This window comes from Sparus aurata, chromosome 18 (assembly GCF_900880675.1).
Source record: "Sparus aurata chromosome 18, fSpaAur1.1, whole genome shotgun sequence".
NCBI lineage: Eukaryota > Metazoa > Chordata > Actinopteri > Spariformes > Sparidae > Sparus > Sparus aurata.
The window spans coordinates 32,481,402-32,504,905 of NC_044204.1; the positions used below are offsets into that span (position 1 = coordinate 32,481,402).

Below are 23,504 nucleotides of genomic sequence, written 5' to 3' on the forward strand. Positions count from 1 at the left end.
GGGTTGTGAGATTGTGACGGGGTTGTGATTTTTGTCAAATTTGACCCGTTTCTGTTTAGATGGATTATCTACCAGTGTGGGTCAAATCAAGGAAAATGGTTGTTTTAGGGAATCTTGAAACTGTAAAACTATACAGGGTATGTGTTGTGTGCATTCTGTGTGGGACAGTGGTGACGGGCAATTTTATTGCTTTTGGTGAGAGCGCCCGGTTAGAGGGGGCATGGGGGAACCTCGAAACAGATGTCATCAGAGGTCAGGGGGTGCCTTGACACAGACACAAGATCTGCACCTGCAAGCACAGCTGCACCCGCACCGCATAACAATTTTGAATTTTGAAGGGTGGTGTGGGGGGCTAAAACATTATAAAGGTACCAGAGCTGGCATTTCAGCATTTCAGTGACTAACGTCATGGCAGCAAGACTCAATGTCATACAGGCCTTTGATTTAGTCTTCCAAGATGAGGTGGATAGTGATTTGGAAGAGGATGTGTCAGAGCACGAAGACAACGTGGAGGAGAACTCTGATAACAGCCCCTCTGAAGAAACACACACACACACACTTTGATGAAGAGGAGCAGGCGGCAAGGCAGACATTTATGTCTAAAAACGGTGCTCTTTGTTGGTCCTCACTTCCGCAACAAGTTGCAGGCAGGATGGCAGCAGAGAATGTAATGTAAATGTAAAAACGAGTGTTGTAAAACAAAAGAAATACACTCTCCCTGCTCACTAGAACATTTAATAAGGGTTAATTAGACATTTATTCATGTGATATTTAGACATCCTAAATAGGGTCTGTAGTTTAAAATTTGCTATAAATACTTCCTATAAGGGAATTCTTGGTCCAGGTCAAAATTGACCTGGACCATACTGTGAAGGTGTAAAATATGAGCAGTATGTAAGGGTTAAATGAATTATCATTATACTTGATAAACATTCTTTTACTACATGCATGCTGAATGTAATCTATGTTCCATGTTTAAGCTGTGAGTAAGATGGCACCAACAACAGCAGCAGAAAGGCAGAGGAAGTATCGGGCACGGCTTAAAAGTGATCCAGATAGAAGGGAGAAATATCTGCAGAGTGAACGTGAGAGATGGAGAAAGAATGTAGAGGAAGGGAAAAAGAAAGCAGTTAAAGACCTAAGTGAAAGAGAACATCGGCAGAAACGAAAAATGTGGAGAGCAGCTTACAAAAGGAGCAAGGAGAGAAGAATAGCACTCAAGAACATATGCACTCCTCCACACAGTCCAGATCAGGGAGACCACCCAGAGCAGTCTCCGCAGCCAGGATCTTCAAGGTTAGGGCAATGGGCAGTTAACGGTGTTAGAAAATGACAGATTTACACAATTTGATTTTAGAAAGAGGGAGAAGGGGGAAATGGTCTAATTTTCAGGACCCAAATCAACTTTATTTTTTTTCTTTTGTAGGCAACGTCTGGTGGCACGGAAGAGGGACAGAAAAGAAAGAAAGCTCAAGAGGCAAATAGAAGAACTTAAGGAAAAAGTCGAAAAAGAAAGAAAAAAGAAGGAAAAATACAGAAAAAGGTGTCAACGTTTAAGGAAACAATCTGATTCACCACAGTCAAAGGTAAAGCAACTAACTGCAAATTGCCCTGTTAACCCCCAGATCAAAAAGACATTGCTTTACCACCAATCACTAATTCAGGACATCAGTAATAAATACAAACATGCCACCAAGGATAGGGAAAGACAGCTGATTGCAAAAGTTACAACAGGGAGGATTGTAAAAAAATACAGGTTGCAAAAATTTGCCAGTGAATCTCTTGGATTTTCAAATAAGCATTTCAAACATAACGAGAGTCTTCATTTTGAAAGAAATAAGACCAGCAGGTTCACTGATGACTTCAAAAAAAAAGTCAAGGCATTCTATCTGAGAGATGATGTCAGTAGGATCACCACAGGAACCAAACAAACACTCACAGTGAACAAGGTCAAGATGCAGAAGAGGTTCCTGGCAGATACACTGCAAAATATTCATAGAAGATTTTTAGCAGAAAATCCAAAACAAAAAATATCATATTCCCTTTTCTGTCATCTTCGCCCTTTTTGGGTTGTCAATCCAACAATCTCTGAACGAGACACATGCATGTGTAAATTGCATGAAAATCTGAGCTTTGTGGCTGTGAAGCTCAGTCAGCTGAAACTTACTGAGACTGCCAATCTGGAACAGTTGGTAGAGATGGTGTGCTGCAACTCATCCAACAAAAGCTGCATGTATGGAGAGTGTGTCCACTGCAAGGACAAGAGTGTCCCCATCTCAAGTGCTTATAACAGCACTGCAAATGTGTCTTTTACCCAGTGGGTAACAGAAGAGAAGGAGATGGAGAAAAAGAAAGAGGGAGAAAAGGCAACTGTCAAGGTGACGTTTAAGAAATCTGTGGAGGGCACACAAGAGGACCTCATTGAGCTCCTCCACAGCTACATAAAGCGATTTAAACAGCATCACTTTAACATTAAGCAGCAATATGCCTTCTGCCGTGAGCTGAAAAAGAACATGTCAGGGGAAGAGGCTTTGATACATGTTGACTTTTCTGAAAATTACAGCTGTAAATACAGCTCCCAAGTTCAGGCGGTCCACTTTGGGGCTTCACATCAGCAGGCCACCCTTCATACTGGTGTGCTGTATGTTGGCAGACACCCAGAGCCTGTGTGCTTCAGCACCATCTCCCCCAGTAGACACAAAGGCCCTCCAGCAATATGGCAACACCTACATCCTGTGCTGGATTACCTTCAGGCCCAACATCCACAAGTGTCTGTGCTGCACTTTTTAAGTGATGGCCCCTGTACTCAGTACAAACAACGAGGCAACTTCTTCCTTTTCGCCACAGAGCTGGACAGAAGAGGATTCAAGGCTGGTTCTTGGAACTTTTTCGAGGCTAGTCACGGGAAAGGAGCACCAGATGGTGTGGGGGGGGCCTTAAAAAGAGCAGCTGATATGATGGTGGCAAAGGGCCGTGACATCCCAGATGCAGCAGAGTTGTACAAGGCCTTGACTGAGTCAAACACAACAGTGAAACTGTTCTTTGTGAAAAGTCAAGATGTTGAGGAAGCAATAGAGAAAATGCCAAAGCTGATACCAGCAGTTCCTGGCACCATGAGAATTCACCAGGTCATTACTCTGGCTCCAGGAGAAATGCTATCTCGTGATGTAAGCTGCATGTGCACAACACGGAAGCAGTTTAACTGCAAGTGCTTCAACACCCAGTGTTTCAGTTTTGGCCAGAAGAGAACAACTGCTGTGCCACAGCCAGCCAGTGGAGGGAATCCAGAAAATGATATCCAATGGGAAAGTCCAGAGCTGATTGGGAAATGGTGTATTCTCAGATATGATGATGATTTATATCCAGGCGTCATTCTGAACATACAGGAAACACACGTCCAGGTCAAATGCATGCATCGTGTCGGTTCAAACCGATTCTACTGGCCGCATCAGGATGATATCCTCCGGTACTTGTTTGACGATGTCCTTGAAGTCATCCCACCCCCGCAGCCTGTGACAAAGCGCCATGTGGAGGTCTTGAAAGAGGTGTGGAACCGACTCACAGTCTGAAGTCCATGAAGCAAGAGGCACATGCATACACACAGAGATATAGACACACACACACACACAGATACAGACACACACACAGATACACACACACACACACACACACACACACACACACACACACACACAGGCACTATGAAATCATTAAGTGTTTGATTAATATTATCAGTTCATCCGTTCACAAGTTTAATTGTATGTATAGTAACAGACATACGGTGTCTTTTAGTACACCACTCATGAGTTCTTTGATCAGTATATTTGACCAGATAAGGCTTGGTTCTTATGCCTGAAAACACAGGACATGCATACTCACACAAATACACACACACACACACACACAGACAAACAGACGGATAGACAGACAGACAGACAGACAGACAGACACACACACACACACACACACACACACACACACACACACACACAGGCACTATGAAATCATTAAGTGTTTGATTAATATTATCAGTTCATCCGTTCACAAGTTTAATTGTATGTATAGTAACAGACATAAGGTGTCTTTTAGTACACCACTCATGAGTTCTTTGATCAGTATATTTGACCAGATAAGGCTTGGTTCTTATGCCTGAAAACACAGGACATGCATACTCACACAAATACACACACACACACACACAGACAAACAGACGGATAGACAGACAGACAGACAGACAGACACACACACACACACACACACACACACACACACAGACTACACATTATGTTAACATTTGAGCTATTCTGTTTACAATGTTTTGATAGATTATATGTTGTTGTAGTTGCCATTGTTTTTAATTTGGGTTAATAAAACTCAGTTCAACTGCAATTTATATCTGTTGTCCTTGTCAAGAGAGTAGGTTTGATTTTGACATCGGTGGGGACATTAAAGTGCTTCAAGGCAGCACTCCTGAATGTTAATGTTTTTTTGCACTCTTTTGCATCATAATTTCATGTAATGTAGAGCTGATTGAATGAACAAGCTAGTAATACATGATACATGACTGATGACCAGTCTTGATATAAAGCTCTGATTTCAAAGCCATATGTGTGAAGCGTTGTTATTCAGATCATCATCACACTAACATTTTGTCACAATGCTGAATCTCATGACTAACATATCATTATTTAACCTCACCTGTGAATTTCCAGCCTCTTCATCTCTTCCAGCTTCTCCTTCTCTACCTCCTCCAGCCTCTCCTCCTTCATCTATTCTAGCCTCCTCTCCACTACCTCCTCCAGCCTCTCCTTCTTGACCTGCTCCAGCCTCCTCTCCTCTCCTCTACCTCCTCCTGCCTCTCTACTGTCTGTCACCTGACAAAAATATGCTGATGCATGACATGTGAACATACATTAGGGATACAACAATCATAGGGTTTGATGGTACAATTATTGTCTGAGGAAAAAACACTTTTACTGTCACACATTGTCACACAAAATCACATGAGCATCTGGAATCTGAGGTTTTATTGGATTTTCCCCAAAAATATTCTTTGTGTTTTTAAAACAGTTGCTCCCTTCCACACAATGAAATACAATGTTCATAGACAATCCTATACAGTGAATTTTAGAGATAAAATAACAATCTGTATTTGTCCCTTCAACCCCGTTATCCTCTTCAACCCCGTTACCCTTGTCTCAACCCCGTCACACCTACATTTTCATACATTATTTTTTTAAAATGCATTAAAAAGTAATTTAATGTTTGTTGGCATCTGTCTAAAATCTTGAGAGCTACCACATGCTTATTGATTTTGGTGAAGATTCTTCAGTTAAAGTACACTTTTGATGAAAAATGACAAGAGCCCTTTCACGAAAAGGGACATTTCAGGCATTAGTATAGCAAAGAAGTGAGATTTTATATAATTTCTGTATTTACAATTAGTAAATTAGTGTGGGGGACATCTAATTTACATGAAAATATTGATTTCTTTGGAAATAAATGTTTTGATCATATTCAGAGAGCTTCCATTTTGTCCGTAACGGGGTTGAAGAATAACATGGCCCAGATCTTGAAATAATGACCAATAATGATAGACAGCTAATGCCTGAGATGGGAAAATATGTTTTTCTGATAGTTCAAAATATCCTTAATGATGTGGGGTATAAATACAAATGATACATTTTAGTAAAAAATATGAAAATGTCAAAGTCCAATTTGAGCCATTCTCGCGGAATGACTCTACTGCAGTATATTGTTGTCGTGCGGTCGTTTCTGAGGTTGATAAAACTCCGTAAGTTAGCGGTCTGCTAACTTGATCTCTCGAGAGGGAGTCTAACACAGTTTCACGGTGATTTAGACCATGGATTAAACTCACACCGGAATATCCCTTTAACGTTTCCCGATCCAACCCCGATGAGCTTTAATGTCCAAATAGTTTTGGGCCCGGACGGTAAACAGACTTTATCCCACCAGAACCAGAGCGGGTTACTGTCGAGAGCGCTCGCAGCGAGTGTGCGTGGGCGTCCTGATGACAGTAATGATGCTGCACGTTGAGCCGCCGCTTTTTTTTTTACTCCTTTCTCTTTGCCTGTAAATTGCTTTCCACTCTTTCCATGTTATTGCACAAACATCCAGATACATCAGCACACAAAAAGCAATCCTCGTCCTCCTGCACGCTCTACCCGGGCAGCACCCTTCAATCACGCCGCAGGGAGTATTTACGTTAGATAACAGCTCGTCTGACGTGAAAACTCCCCCTGTAGCGTGCCACATGTGTGAAGGAGAAACTCTGGACACACACCAAACGGCCTCAAGTCTCAGGTTTGATCGTCATCTTGCGGGTAAAAAAAAAATACAGTTACCTCAGCGACAAAACAAAACACGACGTCAGGAAGAAAACTCAATAGAAAGGAATTCATAAGACGGCAGAAGAAAAAAAAACGCTACACCGAATGAGAAGCCGCTGCAAACGGCCGCGTTTCAATTAGTGAAAAGATTGCATTATTATTCTACAGGTGAGAAGCAATACATCAGCTGTGCAGGTCATTGGATTTCAGGGCTCGTGGGTGAAGGGATTTGGTCAATCATGAAACAGCCGATTGATTTTCCTCTCTTTATTTGAAGAACTTGGCACAAGGCAGATGGAAATTTCCCTCCCTGAGCACGCTGATTGAATGTAATTTTGTATTTACGCAGCGAGCACACTTACCACCTGTTTTCTATTTTCCTCGGGTTGACGCTCGGGAACACGAGATATGTTTGCAAGACGCTCGAGAGAAAAAAAAGAACCAACTGTATAGAAAACAGTGCGGTTTGGACTCGGGAGAGGGGAGTTTCCCCGTGATAAGTGTTACCAGAGGGAGAGTTATGAGGAGAAATACTTCAAATCAAATCAAATAAAATCAAATCAGTCTTCATTTGTGAAGCGACTTTAATTTAATACATCTAATTGTGTGTCTGTAATCTCTCTCTGAAGGTCAGGCTCAACATCCAGGTGCCGGTGCAGCTTCAGGAACTTTAGCGGGGATTCAAACACAAGTTTAAATACTTTATATGGTAAAAAATAGAACATATATGAAATAGAATAACATAAAATATCATTCTGAGGCGTGTAGCGTGCAAACAGGAGGTGCTCCTTCGAGAAATAAGTCACGATGTGTTAAAATTCACATTTCAGGCTCTGGTTTCATTCAAAAATCATCCGCACATCATCAAGAGTTCAGCGTCATGAACAACTTTTAATATTCTGAGATGATAACAGACATTGTTTGACATAATTGGACCTCTCACACAGACATACACAGTCCCCTCAAACACACCACGGCAGTCATTTTCTGGTCTCTTCATGTCTCTGCGTAGCTGCTTTGCATCGTTTTGTGGTTGTTTTCCGCCTCTCGGCGAACTTGCGTGACATTTCATGGCTGTTGTGCGTCACCGTGCGGACGTTTAGTCTCTCTTTGTAGTCATTTTGCGTTTCTTTTCATTCACGTTCAACTTTATTTGCCCCCGAAGGGCATTTGGTTTTACAGCATCGCGGAACATAAAAAAAGAAAGAAAGAAAGATGAACTCACAGAGGCCCTTTGTTGTTGTTCTGTGTCTCTCCGTGGTCGTTCCATCAGCTTCAAACTATAAATGTAAACAGCCATCTCATTCAGACGTTCTGATACTAACGAGCTATAACTTCCGTACTCTGGTGGGGGGATGCGGAATCAGACTCCAGGGGCGACCGGTGCAATCCCTGACATCCCAGTCGCCAGAATAAACGCTGTGCTCATGCTCTGGTTAGGTTCAGGCACAAAAACCACTTGGTCAGGGTCAGGAAAACATCATGTTTTGGCTTTAAATCCCTGTTCTCGTTCGCCACAACCACAGCTGGATGCACCCTGAAGCCTCATTCCAAAGAGACAGTTTTTCTCGCTGTAAACTGGCTGGAAATCGTCCTGATCGTCTGATAAAAACACCCGGATCTGTTGCAGGACACACGACTGAAGGCTTCCTGACTTCCTGTCAAAATTATCTGTTTTTTTGTTGCCACAAACCCAGCAGGAGATTTCTCAAGGTCTCGTTAAAAAATATCCTGTTTTCGTCCTATAAACACATCTGGAAATCATCCTGAGGTCTCATTAACAACATGGATATCCACAATATCCGCTCAGTATGTTTACATGCACGGCTTAGTCAGATTACAGCCATAGCTCGACTGTGCTACTCAATCAGACAACTGCAATTGTCCGAGTATACATGCTGTGAGAAAATCGAATTACTGGCCGAAGCATGTCATACCCGGTACGATAGGTGGCGCTGTACCCATTTCAACTAGTGGTAACAGAAACACCTTCGGCTGACCTCTTTACATCACCAGCAACAACAAACTGCATCAGCATTTGAGAAAGATGGCGTACGAAGAGCGAGACGAAGCTACATCTTTGTACATTTCATATATGGTGTACATGATAATTACACAAACTAGATGCACAATGGCGCTCTTGCTTGCGGTTATTTCGGAGGAAAGATGCTGCGGCCGCCGTCCGTCTACTTCCGGCTCACGGCCCCGGGAAAAAAATCTCGAGCCTGCACAGAACGCAAAATCCGATCCGATCTGATGGAATGTATACATGCAGGAGTAATGCGACTATCAATCGAATAATCTGGGTGTTTTTTTAAGGTGTATACATGCATCTTAAAAATCCAATCATAGTCGGACTAACCCAGTAATTCGGTTTTCTCGAGTGTCATGTAAACGCACTGAGTGACATCAAGTTCACAGACGTTGAAACACAGACTTGAACCGCGGTCGCTGGTTTGGCACCATTGTCGCCTCCACTTCTACCACCGACCCCTCCACCGCCTGATGTGACACATTTTTGTGATTTGACACATTTTAGAGACATTTCTATACGGTACGTGGCCAATGACACTTTGAACACATTCGTGGTTTGCAGAAACATAAACTAACATTGCGCCCTGGCAGCTGGGCCGACCCTGGCTTCCCTCTGACCCCGTCGTTCTGTCCACATCCCTTAAGAAGAAGTTTAATTAGAATATCATTAATATGTGTTTTGCTTCCCATCGACCTGGAACGGGAGTGTGTTCAGCAGCACGACACGGCTGCCGAGGGACGAGCCAACACGACACATGGTTTCAATACGCAGCAGCTCCACTTTTAATCAAGACGATGCGCGCACACACACGTTCACTCGTGTTGCAACGTGACACTTGAGTGATCTCCGTGTCATGTCGCGTTGATTTGAACCATATGCAGCAACACAAAGTGAATAATTCTCGTGCGTGTCTGGAGAACTAACAGTGTTTTTTTTTCCCATGTTGTTCTGGGACAGATGGAGGATGTATTCTTACAAAAAGGATCGGCGCTGCAAAACAACTCGAGCATCAGAAGCGTCCAAATAAGCTCAGCGGTGACGTCAAGGACGAATGGGACTTGTTCGCAAAAAAAAAAAGAAAACTATTCCCGGTAATAGAAGTCATTTAGAGCTATTCTCGGGTTTGGCTCTTCGGGGAGTATCTGGGTCTGTAGCCCAGTGTTTGAAAATTCCTGCTCAGTATCAAAATCCATACGGTTCACAGCTCCCTATGCAAGGACGCACGCACACAATCCCACACATGCGTGTGCTGCGTGGACTTGACGCGAGCACGCAAAAGCGAAGTCGTGAGCCCAGCATGCATTTTTACACACACATACGTTTGCACACACACACACACACACACACTCATGGAGGGGGGGGGGAGTTGGGGCTATCTGTGGGCCCAGTCATGCTTCACCCATGCAGAGGTGTCTGTTAGCAGTGGGAGTTATCATTGGCCATGCAGGCTTATTCCTCTGCCAGAGGAGGCCATGCCAGGAAATGACTGATAACAGAGCACAGCGATGACTGGCTCGCACACAGCAGCACATGTAGACCCTGGCTGAGATGAAGGGATGGCAGGGAACATGTGCACATACATCATGAAGCAGCGCTCCGGCCCTCCCCCTTCCTCCAGCCTTCTCACTAATGAAATGTATGTTTGCGTTCCATTAGCTCCGAAAGGGTAAACAGGATTGAAGACGCAGCCCACTAAGAGGTGAAACCACATCTCCGACCTAATATCTTATTTGTTCAGATGTCGAGCTGCAAAAAAAAGGAAAAGAAAACGCTTATAGGAATAATAAGCATTAAGGGAAATTGATGATTTGTGTGATTGCTCGAGAGAGAGAATCGATACCTGCGTTTATTTAAGTGATTCGATTTATTCACTGGAATGCCGTCATCCACTGCCGATACCGCTTTGAGTCTGTGCAGAGGAAACGGGCCTGGAAACCCTCCACAGAACAGTTCAAGGGTTTTTGTTTTTCATTTTTAAGGTTTTTTTTTTTCTTTTCCAAAAAAAGGCTCAAGAGCCTCATTAAGATAAAGGTTCCCTTGAATTTTGGAAGAATAAGCAGGTGAAACAAGGACTCACACAGAGGCGCACGGCCTCAAACTCAAACCTTGAACGTGGAAAACTTTACTACAAAACAACAAGACATCATTACACAAGAGTGGAGTTTGTGGGGTCGTGTCTGTTTTTTGTCCTTCTAACCCAAAAAATAAAATAACGAGTGTCAGGAACAGATTACAGATTACGCTGTGTGCGGCCAGAAGAACCTGGATCCTGCTTCAACACAGCGCTTCTTCAGAGTCTGTCAGAGAAAGTGCTCAAAGAAACCCTCCGGAGATGTGCAGAGTCTGCCGTCATTTAACGCTTATCAACACCTCTGACTGAAACCTCGTGGAGCCGGTCCTGTACATTAACTCCAGACGTCAATACGACCAGATTTATTGTGATTTTCTCCTTTTTGTGACCACTTGTGCCGAAGTGTTGAGTGAGATGATGTAGTTCACTGAGTGTTTTTACTCGAAACCGGACTGAATTCACGATCTTAACAACAAACTGAAACTTTTTTGACTCGGAAAATTATTTTTATGAATCGGCAATCAACACATGTGTGATTCATGGCACGACTCAAACGGGAAGTCCAAAGTTTATTTGTTTCTCATAAAATAAGGTCTCATGAGACATTAACACCAGCGTGGAGCCAACCAAACCAGCTCATAGTGACATCTGCAGTTATGTGAAAGTGTAGCTTGTCAGTTTTGTGAGCGAGCTAATTTTCAGGAGCAGCTCCACAATGTTAAAGTTATGGTGAGCCTTCGATGATGCGACGTCACTAACGCGACTCTTGGCTGCGTTGTCTTTGTAATAATGTGTTTTCAGTCTAGCATTTCAGTAATTTTACATCAAATTGACTTGAAAAAAGATCTTTTTGATTGTTGACACAATTCAAGCAGGATCAATAAATGATTTGTCTCCATTCATCACCGAGAACAAGATCCAACGAGGCCCACAGGACGAGGCGTGACCTCCGCTCTCTATACGTGCCAGCCCCCCCCCCCCGCCGCCTCACGAGTGCTGCTTTCTAGATTCACATCAACTTTAGCTAAATTAGCAACCTGGGGCCAACGAAAACCAGTCAGCAGCTCCTGCAGAAGCGAGAACCGTGCTTGCATCCACCTCTGGCTGAAATCAAGGACTCGATTATTAAATAACTGATCATTCCGTGCGGTTAAATCTGCCACCTTTTGTAAACGGAATAAATTATGAGTGAGGGAGGAAAGCTTTGGGGGGGCAAGGACCTGTTGTCCTTGTAAGTGCTGCACAGCTCAATAAATAGAGCATTAACATAAACACTACGTGGAGACGATTATCACAAACACTTTTCCTCTGTCTGATGTTTCGATAAGGAGCAGCCACCGCCTGCGTACGTGAGGCCGGCAGTTAATATGTGTCACGCGGGTGACTCGTTCATTCCGGCTTTGTGTTGAAACGGTAATAAACGGACGGCGGCTCATTAACCGACACACCTTTATCCAGAGTCAACAGCCCTCAGGTGCTCTCGCGGATATATCCCTCTGAATGATGAAGGAGCAGCCAGGACCAGAGGTGCTCGCCACATTCACGTCAAACATTTGGCTGCTTTGCCTTTTTAATGCCGAATGAAATCGACAGAAACCTCGCTCATCGTGCTGCGATTGAAAAATAGATACTTTAATGGTGTGTGTCAAGGCTGCAGAGAAGTTGTTCAGGTTTTCCTAAGAATCTTTTTTTTTCCTCCCCCTGAATGTTCTGGATGTCGAGGTTACCCGCGTCATAAAGCTGCGGGGATACCTCGTGTTGGAGTGCATGTCGACGCTCGATAAAAGCTCCTTTCAGACGCGGCACGGCGATGTGATGCGGTGTGTTATTGTCAGTGTTTCATCTCTAACAGCTGTGGATGACACCTGGAAGCGGCGGTAAGTGTGTGATAAACAGCGCTGTGATGATGAGCAGAGCGAGACGCCGGCCAGTCACACCCGACGGAAAACATGTGAGGACGCAGACGATTCTGTGAAGAGAAAATGTAGAAGACTTCTACTCGTTTTTTTTTCCGTCAAACCTCAAACCAGGATTATTGATTCACCTGAACAGCCCCCGGTTTCTTAAAAATTATTAACTTGCGATCTCTAGAGAAGTCCAGAAGGTCATTTAACAAAACTCACCGCTGATATGAGAGTATTTCCCAAATCCTTACAAACTCTTCTTACCCTTTAAAAAAATTAAAAAATCTGTTTTGTAGCTGTATGTCCTAATCCATGCATGACAGACTCTTTCTGTAAAACGCAAGCAAAATGCAAACACAACACATCCTCACGACCCGTCAATTATGTTTTTGAATCGACAAACATCATGTGTGTGATTGATGGCGCGACTCAAACGGGAAGTCCAAAGTTTATTTGTTTCACCCCGTCGACTGCTCTTCAAATATCTCACAAAATCAAGTCCCATGAGACATTAACACCAGCGTGGAGCCAACTTGGCACAAAAACGGAGCTGAAAATCACAATAAAACGGCTCTGTGACATCTGCAGTTATGTGAAAGTGTAGCTTGTCAGTTTTGTGAGCGAGCGAATTTACAGGAGCAGCTCCACAATGTTTAAGTTGTGGTGAGCCTTCGATGATACGTCACCTCACGACCTGTCAGCTTCAGGAAACCCTTTGGTAAAGTGAAACTCTCGCCAAAATGCCACCTAGGCTTTTTTTGTGAGAGTCAAACCCTCGTGTAAATGCATAATTAAGACGAAAGAGGCACTTTTAAGATTTACCGTATTTTCGTTTTCGGGTCAAGCTCATTTTCAGTGGGAGTGCTACGAAGCACTTTTACGATAGCACCAAAATCTCTATTCTTAAACACTAAGAAGGCTCGACACAACATGAAACTTTGCTCGTAGTATCACCAGGGTCTCTACACTTGAACACGAGCATTGAGAACATTGTTTGTGTACACAGAGTTTACTAAAAAGAAAGTTTTTGAACAACTCACGTTAGTAGTAGCTTGTTCCGCTCGCCGCCGTCCTGCCAGTGGAGAAGTGTCGATCTCAGAATGCGACGTCACACGTGACTTTTCCGGCTTTTGATTTTAGTCTTGTTTCTTATATGAGGCTCCTTTTTCAACTTCAGGTCAATATTGTTTTTCGCTAACGACAAAACAACTAATTATCCGTGCGTTTATATGGAACTAAACTTTAGGAGCGTAACAACCAATGACAGGTTCCACATACCTGACCTTTGTGGTGCTGTCGCAGTTCTAGTTAACTACTTTAATAGGTTTCCGAAATAACGTTATGTTGGTTGTGACGTATTGTCAAACATCAGGTTGTTAAAATATCTCCAGCTTTACGTTCATACAGTTCATTTTTACTGCTTCGTTCTGCAGCTCCGAGCCAAACTAACAACACTGTATGTGTGCATTCTCTCGCTCTCTCTCTTTCTTTTTTTTTTTTTTTACTTTGTATGGAAAAGAAAAGAAGGCGAGTGGGTGCATGTGTTATTTCTGCTGGGCTTCACACATTGAGCGGACAAACAATCTATTCCAATTAAAGCGAGCTGCAGCCCCGGTGACTGCAGGAGGGGCCGTGCTCCATCGGATCACATCATCCTTTGAAAAAACCCCCCCAAGATTGGCCGATTGTGATTTGAAGGGAAACAGGGCCCTTCAGGAACAACTAGTGTGGCCTGGCAGCGGGGAGAGAGAGGGGTGGGGGTGGCAGTCTGGCTCCAACTTAGTCCAGAAACTTCCACAGAAAATAGTGTTACAGCTGAGGTGGAGGGAGGAGGAGGAGGGGGAGGGGGGAGGAGGAGGAGGGGGGAGGCGCCGGGAGGAGGCCAAGGCTATTAATCCTGGTTTTAGCCCCGGTTTACCGCTCTTACTGCATGTGGGGCGAGGAGGCAAATTAATTATGTGGCTGAGATTAATTAGGTGATGTTAAGGGAAATCTGTGACTGTAAAACTTTAGAGAGCTGCACAGCTGACTAGACTAATGGGGCGTTCATGAACTCTTAATAGATGCTGCTCTGATGCCGGGTGGTGTGAGAGCAGAGACAGCAGACTGAGGACGTGTCATCGCCGTTATTAACCATCTAAAAAGCTGCACGTGCAGCACGGCCTGCGCTAGCTTGGGTTTCCAGTTGCATCGTTTCTCTCCCGTCTCTCGTTCTTCAAGCTATTATGATTAATATTATATTAACGGCGGATGGAATGACAACGTGTAGTGTGAAAGAGGTCGCTCGGGGTTACAATCCACAGAGATTTACCTCCTGAATTTCCTTTTCATCGGTGTCGTTTAAATCCGCAGGAGGCAGCTATTTAAACAATAGAGCTCTTATTACCGATCATGCACTACCTGCCCAGCACCAGATGACGTTAGTGATTAGCTGGCTGGGTTAAAATAAGTATTCAGATCCGATAATGAAGCAAAAAGTAACAGTATATGAATGTAAACGCACTCAATCATCAGTTGTCCTGGAAACACAGCTGGAAAACTGAACCGTCACAGGACGGAGCTAATTGTCCGTACTCGTTGCTCGTTTCATCCATATTTCTGCACATTTTCTGAAAGGATTTGGATACGGACCAGTAAGAGAGCAGAGTGGCAATGTAGCCGACAGTTCAAGCGAGACACGACCACGAGAGGACGAGAGGAAGAAGTGTTAAAATGTCGGCTCTTTGTAAGGAGAGGTTACGCAAGTCGGTGAGGAGTTTTAAACATCTGTCCGCCCGGAGATTAGACGGGATTCAACGCGAGCTAAACGATGGCGATGGAAAAGATTCAGGTTCACGTGAGACCGATTTGACTCTGAGCGGCGCCCTCTAGTGGTTGTAAAGTCGGCACCAACAGAAGCTCCTCTCTCCCACAGAAAACACAGCTCCTCAAACGCCTCGCCAGCAGTCCCGCCTTTAATCCTGTGACTTTGTGACATCACGCTACCTTAGCATGATATGTGAGAATTAATTTAGCACAGCCGCTCTGTTGTTGTTAGCAGTGCTGGGTCGGGCATGTGTGGGCTGACCAATCAGAGCAGACTGGGTTTTTCTTAAAGAGACAGGAGCGCTTCAGACAGAGGGGGAACTGTTTGTTCTCTCTCCTTTAACTCCTCTCATAGGGTTCAGTAGTTGAGTTCAGATGTGTATATTAGTATGTTGGACTTTTTCTCTTTAATCTTTGCATTTTTTGGTGATTGGAAATGTTTTACCTTTTGGCCTCTTACCAGTTGAAACCCTCTAACGACTCATGCAACAGAAATGTTACACTACGCTTTGATTTTTGTGTGTAAGGCAATGAAGAAGTAGAATTATAAACTAATTAAGTTTTGTACAAATGCCGAGAAGTGATGCTAATCTACTTGGTGTCCTTCCAACACCAGCACCAAGCTTTCAATTAATTACTAGTATGTTGTTTTTTTGTCTCTGGTTCTCACGCTATTTTGCAATCGGCGGTGTTGAATAGAAAACAGGTTTATCTGGAGATTGACCCCGAGTGTGGCGACACCTTCTACTCTGTTCCTGCTGGTTCCTCCAGACGTAACCGCTCCGACGGACCAACTGGACACCCGACACATTCAGAGCAGCACTAAAAGCCGAACATACCGGTTCTGTGTTATCGCCGCGCACGTCCAAATGACGCACGCAGCTGTCTGATAATCTCAGATCCCCTCCACGCGCTCCCTTTCACATCTGCAGCCAAACCTGTTCTGCTGATAGACGCTGATAGTCTTACTCAACAACACCACTCCGAGAAACACATGTACACAGCGGGCGGCTCGGGGGAACAGTACTCCTGCTCTCCGAGGGCGAAAAGATTGAGCGAGATAGAAAAAGAAACGCTGCTCGGGTCTGCGTTCGAGGGGCGCCGAGGTTAACATCCTGTCTGCAGAGTCCCAGTAAGCCCCTGAGTAAATCTAGGCCACATTCAAATATGAAACAGCGACTGTAGGTTCTCACCAGCTTAATGTCTTTGAGTCGGCGCCGCTGATGTTTTCAAAGTAGCAATAAGATTTGAATAAATAATCCCTTTTCCTCTCCAAAAAACTGGAGTAAGAAGATCACCCCCTTGGGCATAAACAACTTCCTCTTTTGATTTCTCATGGTCGGGGTTGAGCTGGAATCTGAGTTTACCTATCTGCCCACTTCCCAAATCTCTCATCCTAGTTTGCGATACTGAAACGTACGCGCCCACCCTGATTATTAAAGCAGAAGTATAAAAAGCATTAACGGCGGGAGGGGGCAAGGCAAATCAGAGACACAACACAGTTTTATTTTTGCTACTATGCATTGTTATCTACCGAGTGCTGACAGAGGTGAAGCAAACAGGAAATTCTAGGCAGGTTAAAACTGCACCATTGTTTTATGTGCATGTGACAGACAACACCTAGTAACCCGTCCGTGAAGGCAAAGGTATTCTGAGAGCAGACTCTTCTGTATGTTTCTGTTCTCTTCCACCCTGATTCTAGACGTCACCATCGGTGGATTCACACCGTTTGATTCAGGAGATAATTTAAAGTCCCGATCTCACATTCGCTTTGTCTTGGAATGGATGAAATTATCAGAATTTTTAAACAAAAACGTCAATCAAAATTTGCCTTTTTTTGCTATCATTGTGAACTCTGAACCACGGAATGTTTTTCTTTTTAATTTAAAAAGTTGTAGCGATATATTTTAGACTTCCATAGGAATTTTTGTCACCACTCGACCTTTCCTAACCCAGATAAAGCCATTTATTATAATATTATCCAGTGTTTCTGTTACAAACAAACAAACAAACAAAAAAACAGCTGCCTTACAGAGACAGAGAGGAACTGAAATTTAACTTTTGACTTTTAAATGTCTGTTTTATGCTGATGTAGGGAAGTGATGAAGAACAAATGGTACTTTTGAGGTATCTGTACTTTCCTTGCATATTTATTTTTAGGACAACTTCTCACATTTACTCCCTACATTGTAACACAAATATTGATTATTTCTGACGCTTTATCAAACCAAAATGTCGCTCTATTGACATCCTGGGAACGAGACTCAACCAACCAGATATCTTCGTGGGGCGTTTACGAACAATTCCGACCAATCCTACTGATCCTACGTTTTCACTTTTATACTGTGAGTACATTTCAGAGCCTGTACCTTCTGACTTTCACTCCAATGAGGACGTTGAATAAATATTATTTTAGTCTTTTTTTTCCCCACAAGTATCTGTTCTTCCACTTCACTAAAGAATGTGTGTGGTTTTTCCACCTCTGGTTTTTATCTTTTGACACCATTTCAAGAGTTCAATCTTTTGCTATCTTAGAGAAAAAAAGATGTAAAAAAAATAAATGGTAGCGTGCACTCTGCCTCGGTCTGTTAATCAATACGACGACTGGATTCTCTTGTACGAGAGCATGTTAACGTGTTAAACCTCAAAAAATATGACTCCAGGATTGTTTGAGTGTTTCTCACTCGTCTGTGTCGCCTTTTGAAACATTTGAACACAGACATAGTGTCAAAAATAAGGAAGAAAACAAGAAGATTTTAATTACTAAACTACCTGTATATCAGATAACACAGATACTGACTGACTACATGTGTCTGAAAAAGTTCAAGAGTCAGCAGAACGGTTATTAAATCATAACTCTGACGACAAAAGTATCCTCACAGTATCTACAGAGGAGGAAACTACTCGGGCCTCCTCGACGAATCGATGCTGCAGAATGTTACGGTAGGATCACGTTCACTACGGAGGCCCTGAATGACCAAAAAAGAAAGACTTAAAAAGGCTGACAGGGTTAACTAACGCGGACATCTCGAGCGTGTCTCCTCTCGGCTCGTCGGAGATCTGAAGACAAACTTTCCGCACAGCAGACGGAGACATGATGGATGAACGAAAATAGAAGAAGAAACATCAGACCATGCTAAAAATAAAAATACGTCTTTATTATGGTATTAATTCTTCACTTTTTTTTTTTTCCTTTTTTTTGGGAGAAAAAATTATTTACAGTACAGCCGTGATGATCGGCGAACGTTTGATGTGCACAGAGGAGCGTTTATATAACCGACTCTTACATGAAGAAAGTAACAAATGTTCAGTTCAGCTCGAGCCTGAAAGTGACTGAGGAAAAAAATCATAGCAGCAGGTAAACAAAAAAAAAAGGTCCTTCAGAGCTCTGAATGCAGTTAGATGTTAATAACATGAAGGTATGACGTTATTGAACTTCCTGGTACTTATCTGTGCGTAACACATTAACCGGCACGGTCTAAAGTCTGAATGTCTTTATCAAAGTCGTCCGCTTCAGCAGCGACGGGACAGTAAAATGCAGACGTTGACGATGCGGGGGAACAAAACCAGACGTGCACTCACAGAGCACGTCGTGAGCTGTGGTCTGCCCTGATATTTGGCTCCATCTCCACCTGTAACAAACGTACTAGTACAAAAATAGATTTTAGTTTTTCAGATTTACATTAGCGGCGTCTCTTCATCTACACTGTTAGGGAGCTGAGGAACGCGCGGAGGTCGTCGCCGCCGCCGCCGCCGTCCCCCGAGCGACTCCGCGCCGTCGCTCACTTCCAGCTGAACGTTCGACCCACCAGCTCAAAGAACTTCTGGTTGGGTTCGTGAAAGAAGTGGTAGAGTTTCTGCAGGATGGCGGGCGCCACGTGAGGGTGAGCCCTGCCCTTCGAGTCGTGTAAACAGCGCTCTCGCCCGTGGTCCCTCAAACAGTAGAATCCTTTCGTTTTGTTGAAGTAAAAGTTCGAAGCGTTTATCTGCGGTTCCAGCTTCAGGAACCTCTCCACCTTTTTCATCTCCGGGAACGGGTCCCTGATCAACTCGTCCCCGTCCACCACGTGGATGCTCTCCAGCGGGAAGTATTTCAGCCAGTTCTGCATGTGAACATAGTACAGGCTGCGGTTGAGCGCCTTGTATCCCAGGTTGATCTCGCCGTCCTTCACCAGAACCGACTCGATGGGCTGGTAGCGCTTGTGCTTCTGGAGGCGGTTGTAAAAGACCTGCGTGTAGTCCGACAGCACCCGCTCAGTGGGGTCTCTGAGGATGAGCAGCAGCTTGATGTCGGGGTTCATCTGATGGACGCGTTTGGGGACCTTGCTGGAGGTGAAGTAGGCCGGCGTCTTCTCCACCGTCAGCTGCTCGGGGAAGGCGTACGGCATCTGGCTCAGATACCAAGGCAAGCCCTTCTGGAAGTGACTCTCCCAGTCGAAGAAGTGCACCTCGTTCTGAGCCGCCGCCACCGCGCTGTGCAGGCTGAGCATCTCGATCAGCGCCCGCGTCCCCCCCTTCCTCACGCCGATGATTAAGATCTGAGGAAGTTGTTGCAGGGTCCCGTTCGGGTGGCCGGTGGTCCCGTTGTCGGTGGGCGACTGGGTCGGAGTCGCAGGTGGTCCCTCGTCCGTCACGGGCCTGGAGGGGATGGGGGGAGACTGCATCGCAAAGAGCAGCAGCCCGAGGAGCACGGCTGCCATGAGGGAGGTCCTGACCCTGGAGGATTTCAGCCTGGCGAAAGCACCAAAACTGTATCCCACATTGAAAGAGCAGCTGCCTGAAGACAATCGTCCAATTGAAAAGCAAAACAGGAGCCTCGTGTGTGCCAGCAGCAGCAGCAGCAGCAGCAGCAGCAGCGACTGCAGGGGAGAAAACAGCTGTGATTAGAGGATACCTGGCACAGGGACGGAACACCTCTGGAGAAAACCTGCCATGACACAGTCTGTACCACATGTGTGCAACATGTCCGAGCATCACAGGGTTAAAGGAGCACTGCGCAGTTTTTTAGGAGGAGATTTTCATCACGATTTTCGGACAAACTTAAAGAACAAACTCAAGTTGTTGTCATGAGTGAATAAACAAACTGACCTTACAGAACAACACATATCATACTGTTTTACTTTGTTTATATGTGGCGGACCCTGCCACCCTCAACCTTGTCTTCCTGTGAGAGCAGCTTGTTTCTTCAGTTATTTAAATAATAAATATTACTGAGCTTTATCAGTATTGGAATTGTGACATTTCTGGGTTTCTGAATGTCTTTTCTAAAAACGACACAGTGCACCTTTAAAGCGGGAACATTAGTGACATGATTGAACTCATCATGATTTTAAGGAGAGAATCAATCTTCATCAAACTCTAATTTAGAGTCCTCGAAACAAACACGCTTCAGTGTCATTTATTAAACTATATTAACACAAAACATGCAACGCATTTATGACACATCGCCTTAAAAAAGTGTGTTACCCTATAATTTTAAAAATATAAAGGTGCATTTAATCATTTAATCAGAGGTCATCTGTTCGAGTCTCTGCTGCTTTAAAACATCCATCCAGGTGAAATACAGAAATGCTGCAGCAGTCAGTGGACACATCTGCCTTCACAGGAGGAGGACATGTCCGACACGCAGGTGTGGCGGATACTGCGAATCAAAAAAAAAAAAACAAAAAAAAACAAAACAAAACGACCGGACAGGAAGATGAAGAAATAAAAACGATTACGCACGAAACAACCGCACGTTCCGCGGCTGCTGTCACGCACATTTCCACAGCCTCAGTTTGCCTCCCAGAGCTGAAGATCTCTTACCTTTTTCTTCTTCAAACTACAAGCGTCCACTCGAAACACATTTCATGCCGTGCAGCTTTGTCCTCTCCGTACTTCCACAGCAGCGGCGGTGCTGATCCGCGCCGCCTCTGTCGGATCTGGTTTCCGTGCGCGCACAACTCGCCGACCGACCGGAGCACAACTTCACCACAGCCGGAGCGCCTCCTGTGAGCTCTCTGCTCCGGAGCCAGACGGTCCTCCTGCTTTTTGAGTGTCAGCTGTTGTACGGAAGCCTACGCCTACATTACGCCTGCTGGACCACTCCTCCTCCCCCTCCTCCTCCTCTCCCTCCTCCTCCTCTCCTCCCTCTCTCTCTCTCTCTCTCTCTCGTGTGACTCACGTTGTTGTAATGTTGTAATGCTGTTTGACAAGAGATAACAGTGGGATTGGAGCAGGTGAGGCGCACACTTGGAGGAATTTGTGGGCCAAATAACAAGTGAAGACAGAGAATGAACCAACTCTGATGTGTGATTATGTGCCACAAGGCAGATGACTGAAAAAAAAAAAAAAAAAACTCCTGATTGTTTACCGAGAAGCCTCCCAAAAAACATTCAAATCAGGCAGCCTGAGTTTCTCTTTGTAGACGTTTGTAGCCCATGGAGAGCCCCGCGCCTTCTCAGGATTTGGATTGAGAAAGGCTATTCAGCGGCGCCTCCAGGAGTCCTCTCCTCACTCGTCGCTTTCAAGGGAAATCAATGAAAGAGACAGGCCGGTTATTCATCCCTGGCATTCTCCTCCTCCTTTGTCCACAGAGCAAGTGCATCTGTGGGTAGTCGTCGGGTCCAAGTTGCACAATCTCGCCACCTGTTGAGCCGCGTTTCTCTTTCTTCCCTTCCCTTATTATTTTTGTTTAATCCGGAGACGTTCGGCTCCTTCGGCCAAAGCCAGTCCCCCCGAAAAATATCGTCCCCCGATCCAAACGAGCAGATTCGAACCGATTGTTGGATCGAAGCTCTGCAGAGTTTCACAATTTCCTCTGAGTCACCTCTGAACGATACAGTCAGTGTGAGAAAGTTAAGAGTGAGCACACAGAGCTGATGAGTAAGTGGCACATCACTAATGTCAAATGAATCGCCCAGTTTGTGCCACTTGAGCCCGGCAGGGATGAGACAACAGTGAGGAATCCGGAGCCGAAATTGACAGAAGAAGTGTTGGCAGCGCGCGTGTTTCTGCGCGGCGAGGACCGATGTTTCATTCCACCGATGACGGGCAGTAAAACGGGAAAATGTTTCCAGAGCAATTCTTGAAGGGAGCGACAAAGATGCAGCCAAAACTAACCCCGTGTTAAATCTATATGGAGGGGAAATGCTGATGACTGCTGCAGGTAATTGAAAAGGTAAATAACTTCAGGGTCGCCGCTAATCACAAACACTGCGATCGTATCGACACGACCAGATCCGACTCGCGAGGCGACGGACCGAACGAAAAGGCAGCCTGGTTAAAACTGTGAACGTGTTTTTGTTCTGCGAAGTAAATAAAACAGGTCAGACACTCACGCGGGTCTGCGAGTGCGTCTGTCATCGATCTGTAGGAGTTTGAGCAACGCTGAATTATTCATCGATTTTTCCTCTCCTGAATTTTTCTAATGCAAACAGAAGCCTGCGGATGACTTGCGAGCAGCTGCCCTCGAACTCAGACCTCAAACTAACCCGAGCTCGAGAGCAGCGGGAGCGTTAAACTCTTGAGAATAACTTTGTGCAGAGAGAGCAGCCAACACCGAGTGATTAGATGTAAAAGAAAACAACCTATGCAAAGGGAACATTGCATAAAGGGTCGTGAAATTGTCTTAACTTTCTCCTAACCGGTCTAACGAGGTGTCGGTGATTAGCTCAGAGGTCGTCAGCATCTTAGGTAACTGTGTTGGAGTTTTACAACAGTTAGACGAGCGGTGTGGCCACAGACGCGTTTCTTTATTTTTCATATTTATGTTTCCTCGTGTTTGTTTTTTAATTTCATGTTGTGGCAACATCGGTAAGCGGGTGAGGAGGAGGAGGAGGAGGAGGAGGTCACGTCCTGCCTCGCTGGGTTCTGTTGTCGCAAACACGACTGGAAAGCGTCCCAACATCTTGTCAGAAAAGCCTCGTTCTCAGCTGCAAATTGTTGCGACAACTCAACAGAAGGACTGTTTCGTTGCCACAGACGCGGCCGTAATATATCTCGATGTGGTTTTCCTGCTTACGGATGTTAAAAACACCAGCTCGAATTGTGTTTGCTCGCTTGGCAGCCGATTAGCCTATACGTCACGCCCTCCCCCTCCTCCTCCTGATATGAAAGTCAGCTCACAAACATGTAATCACAACGTGACGTGACATAAATTGCAGAAAGGTTGACATCTGATGCGCAGGGAACGTATTTATTCTGGTGACTGTGACTGGAGACATTATGATAACGTGATGGGTAGAAAGTCTCCACGATGTGTTCAAGTGAATCCTGTTTTTTTATTTACATTTTGCCGGCTGTAATTAGACCGAGCTATAGCTCGATTCCCCTGCTGATATTCCGCCTAAAGCACGGAG

The 23,504-nt window shown here is 44.7% G+C and overlaps 2 protein-coding genes across 2 annotated transcripts; one reads left to right on the forward strand and one right to left on the reverse strand.

Moving 5' to 3' along the window:
- The first annotated feature begins 1,222 nt into the window (after positions 1–1,222).
- LOC115568462 (uncharacterized) lies at positions 1,223–3,614 on the forward strand. Its single transcript, XM_030395755.1, has 2 exons — positions 1,223–1,296; positions 1,427–3,614. The coding sequence occupies exon 2, from the start codon at positions 1,956–1,958 to the stop codon at positions 3,567–3,569; it is 1,614 nt and encodes a 537-aa protein (XP_030251615.1). The 5' UTR covers positions 1,223–1,296; positions 1,427–1,955; the 3' UTR covers positions 3,570–3,614.
- Positions 3,615–18,302: 14,688 nt separating this feature from the next.
- Positions 18,303–21,217, reverse strand: hs3st1 (heparan sulfate (glucosamine) 3-O-sulfotransferase 1). Its single transcript, XM_030395352.1, has 2 exons — positions 20,971–21,217; positions 18,303–20,024 (listed from the first exon to the last, which is right to left on the reverse strand). Exon 2 carries the CDS (start codon positions 19,863–19,865, stop codon positions 18,948–18,950), a length of 918 nt encoding a protein of 305 aa, XP_030251212.1. The 5' UTR covers positions 19,866–20,024; positions 20,971–21,217; the 3' UTR covers positions 18,303–18,947.
- Between the last annotated feature and the right edge of the window lie 2,287 nt (positions 21,218–23,504).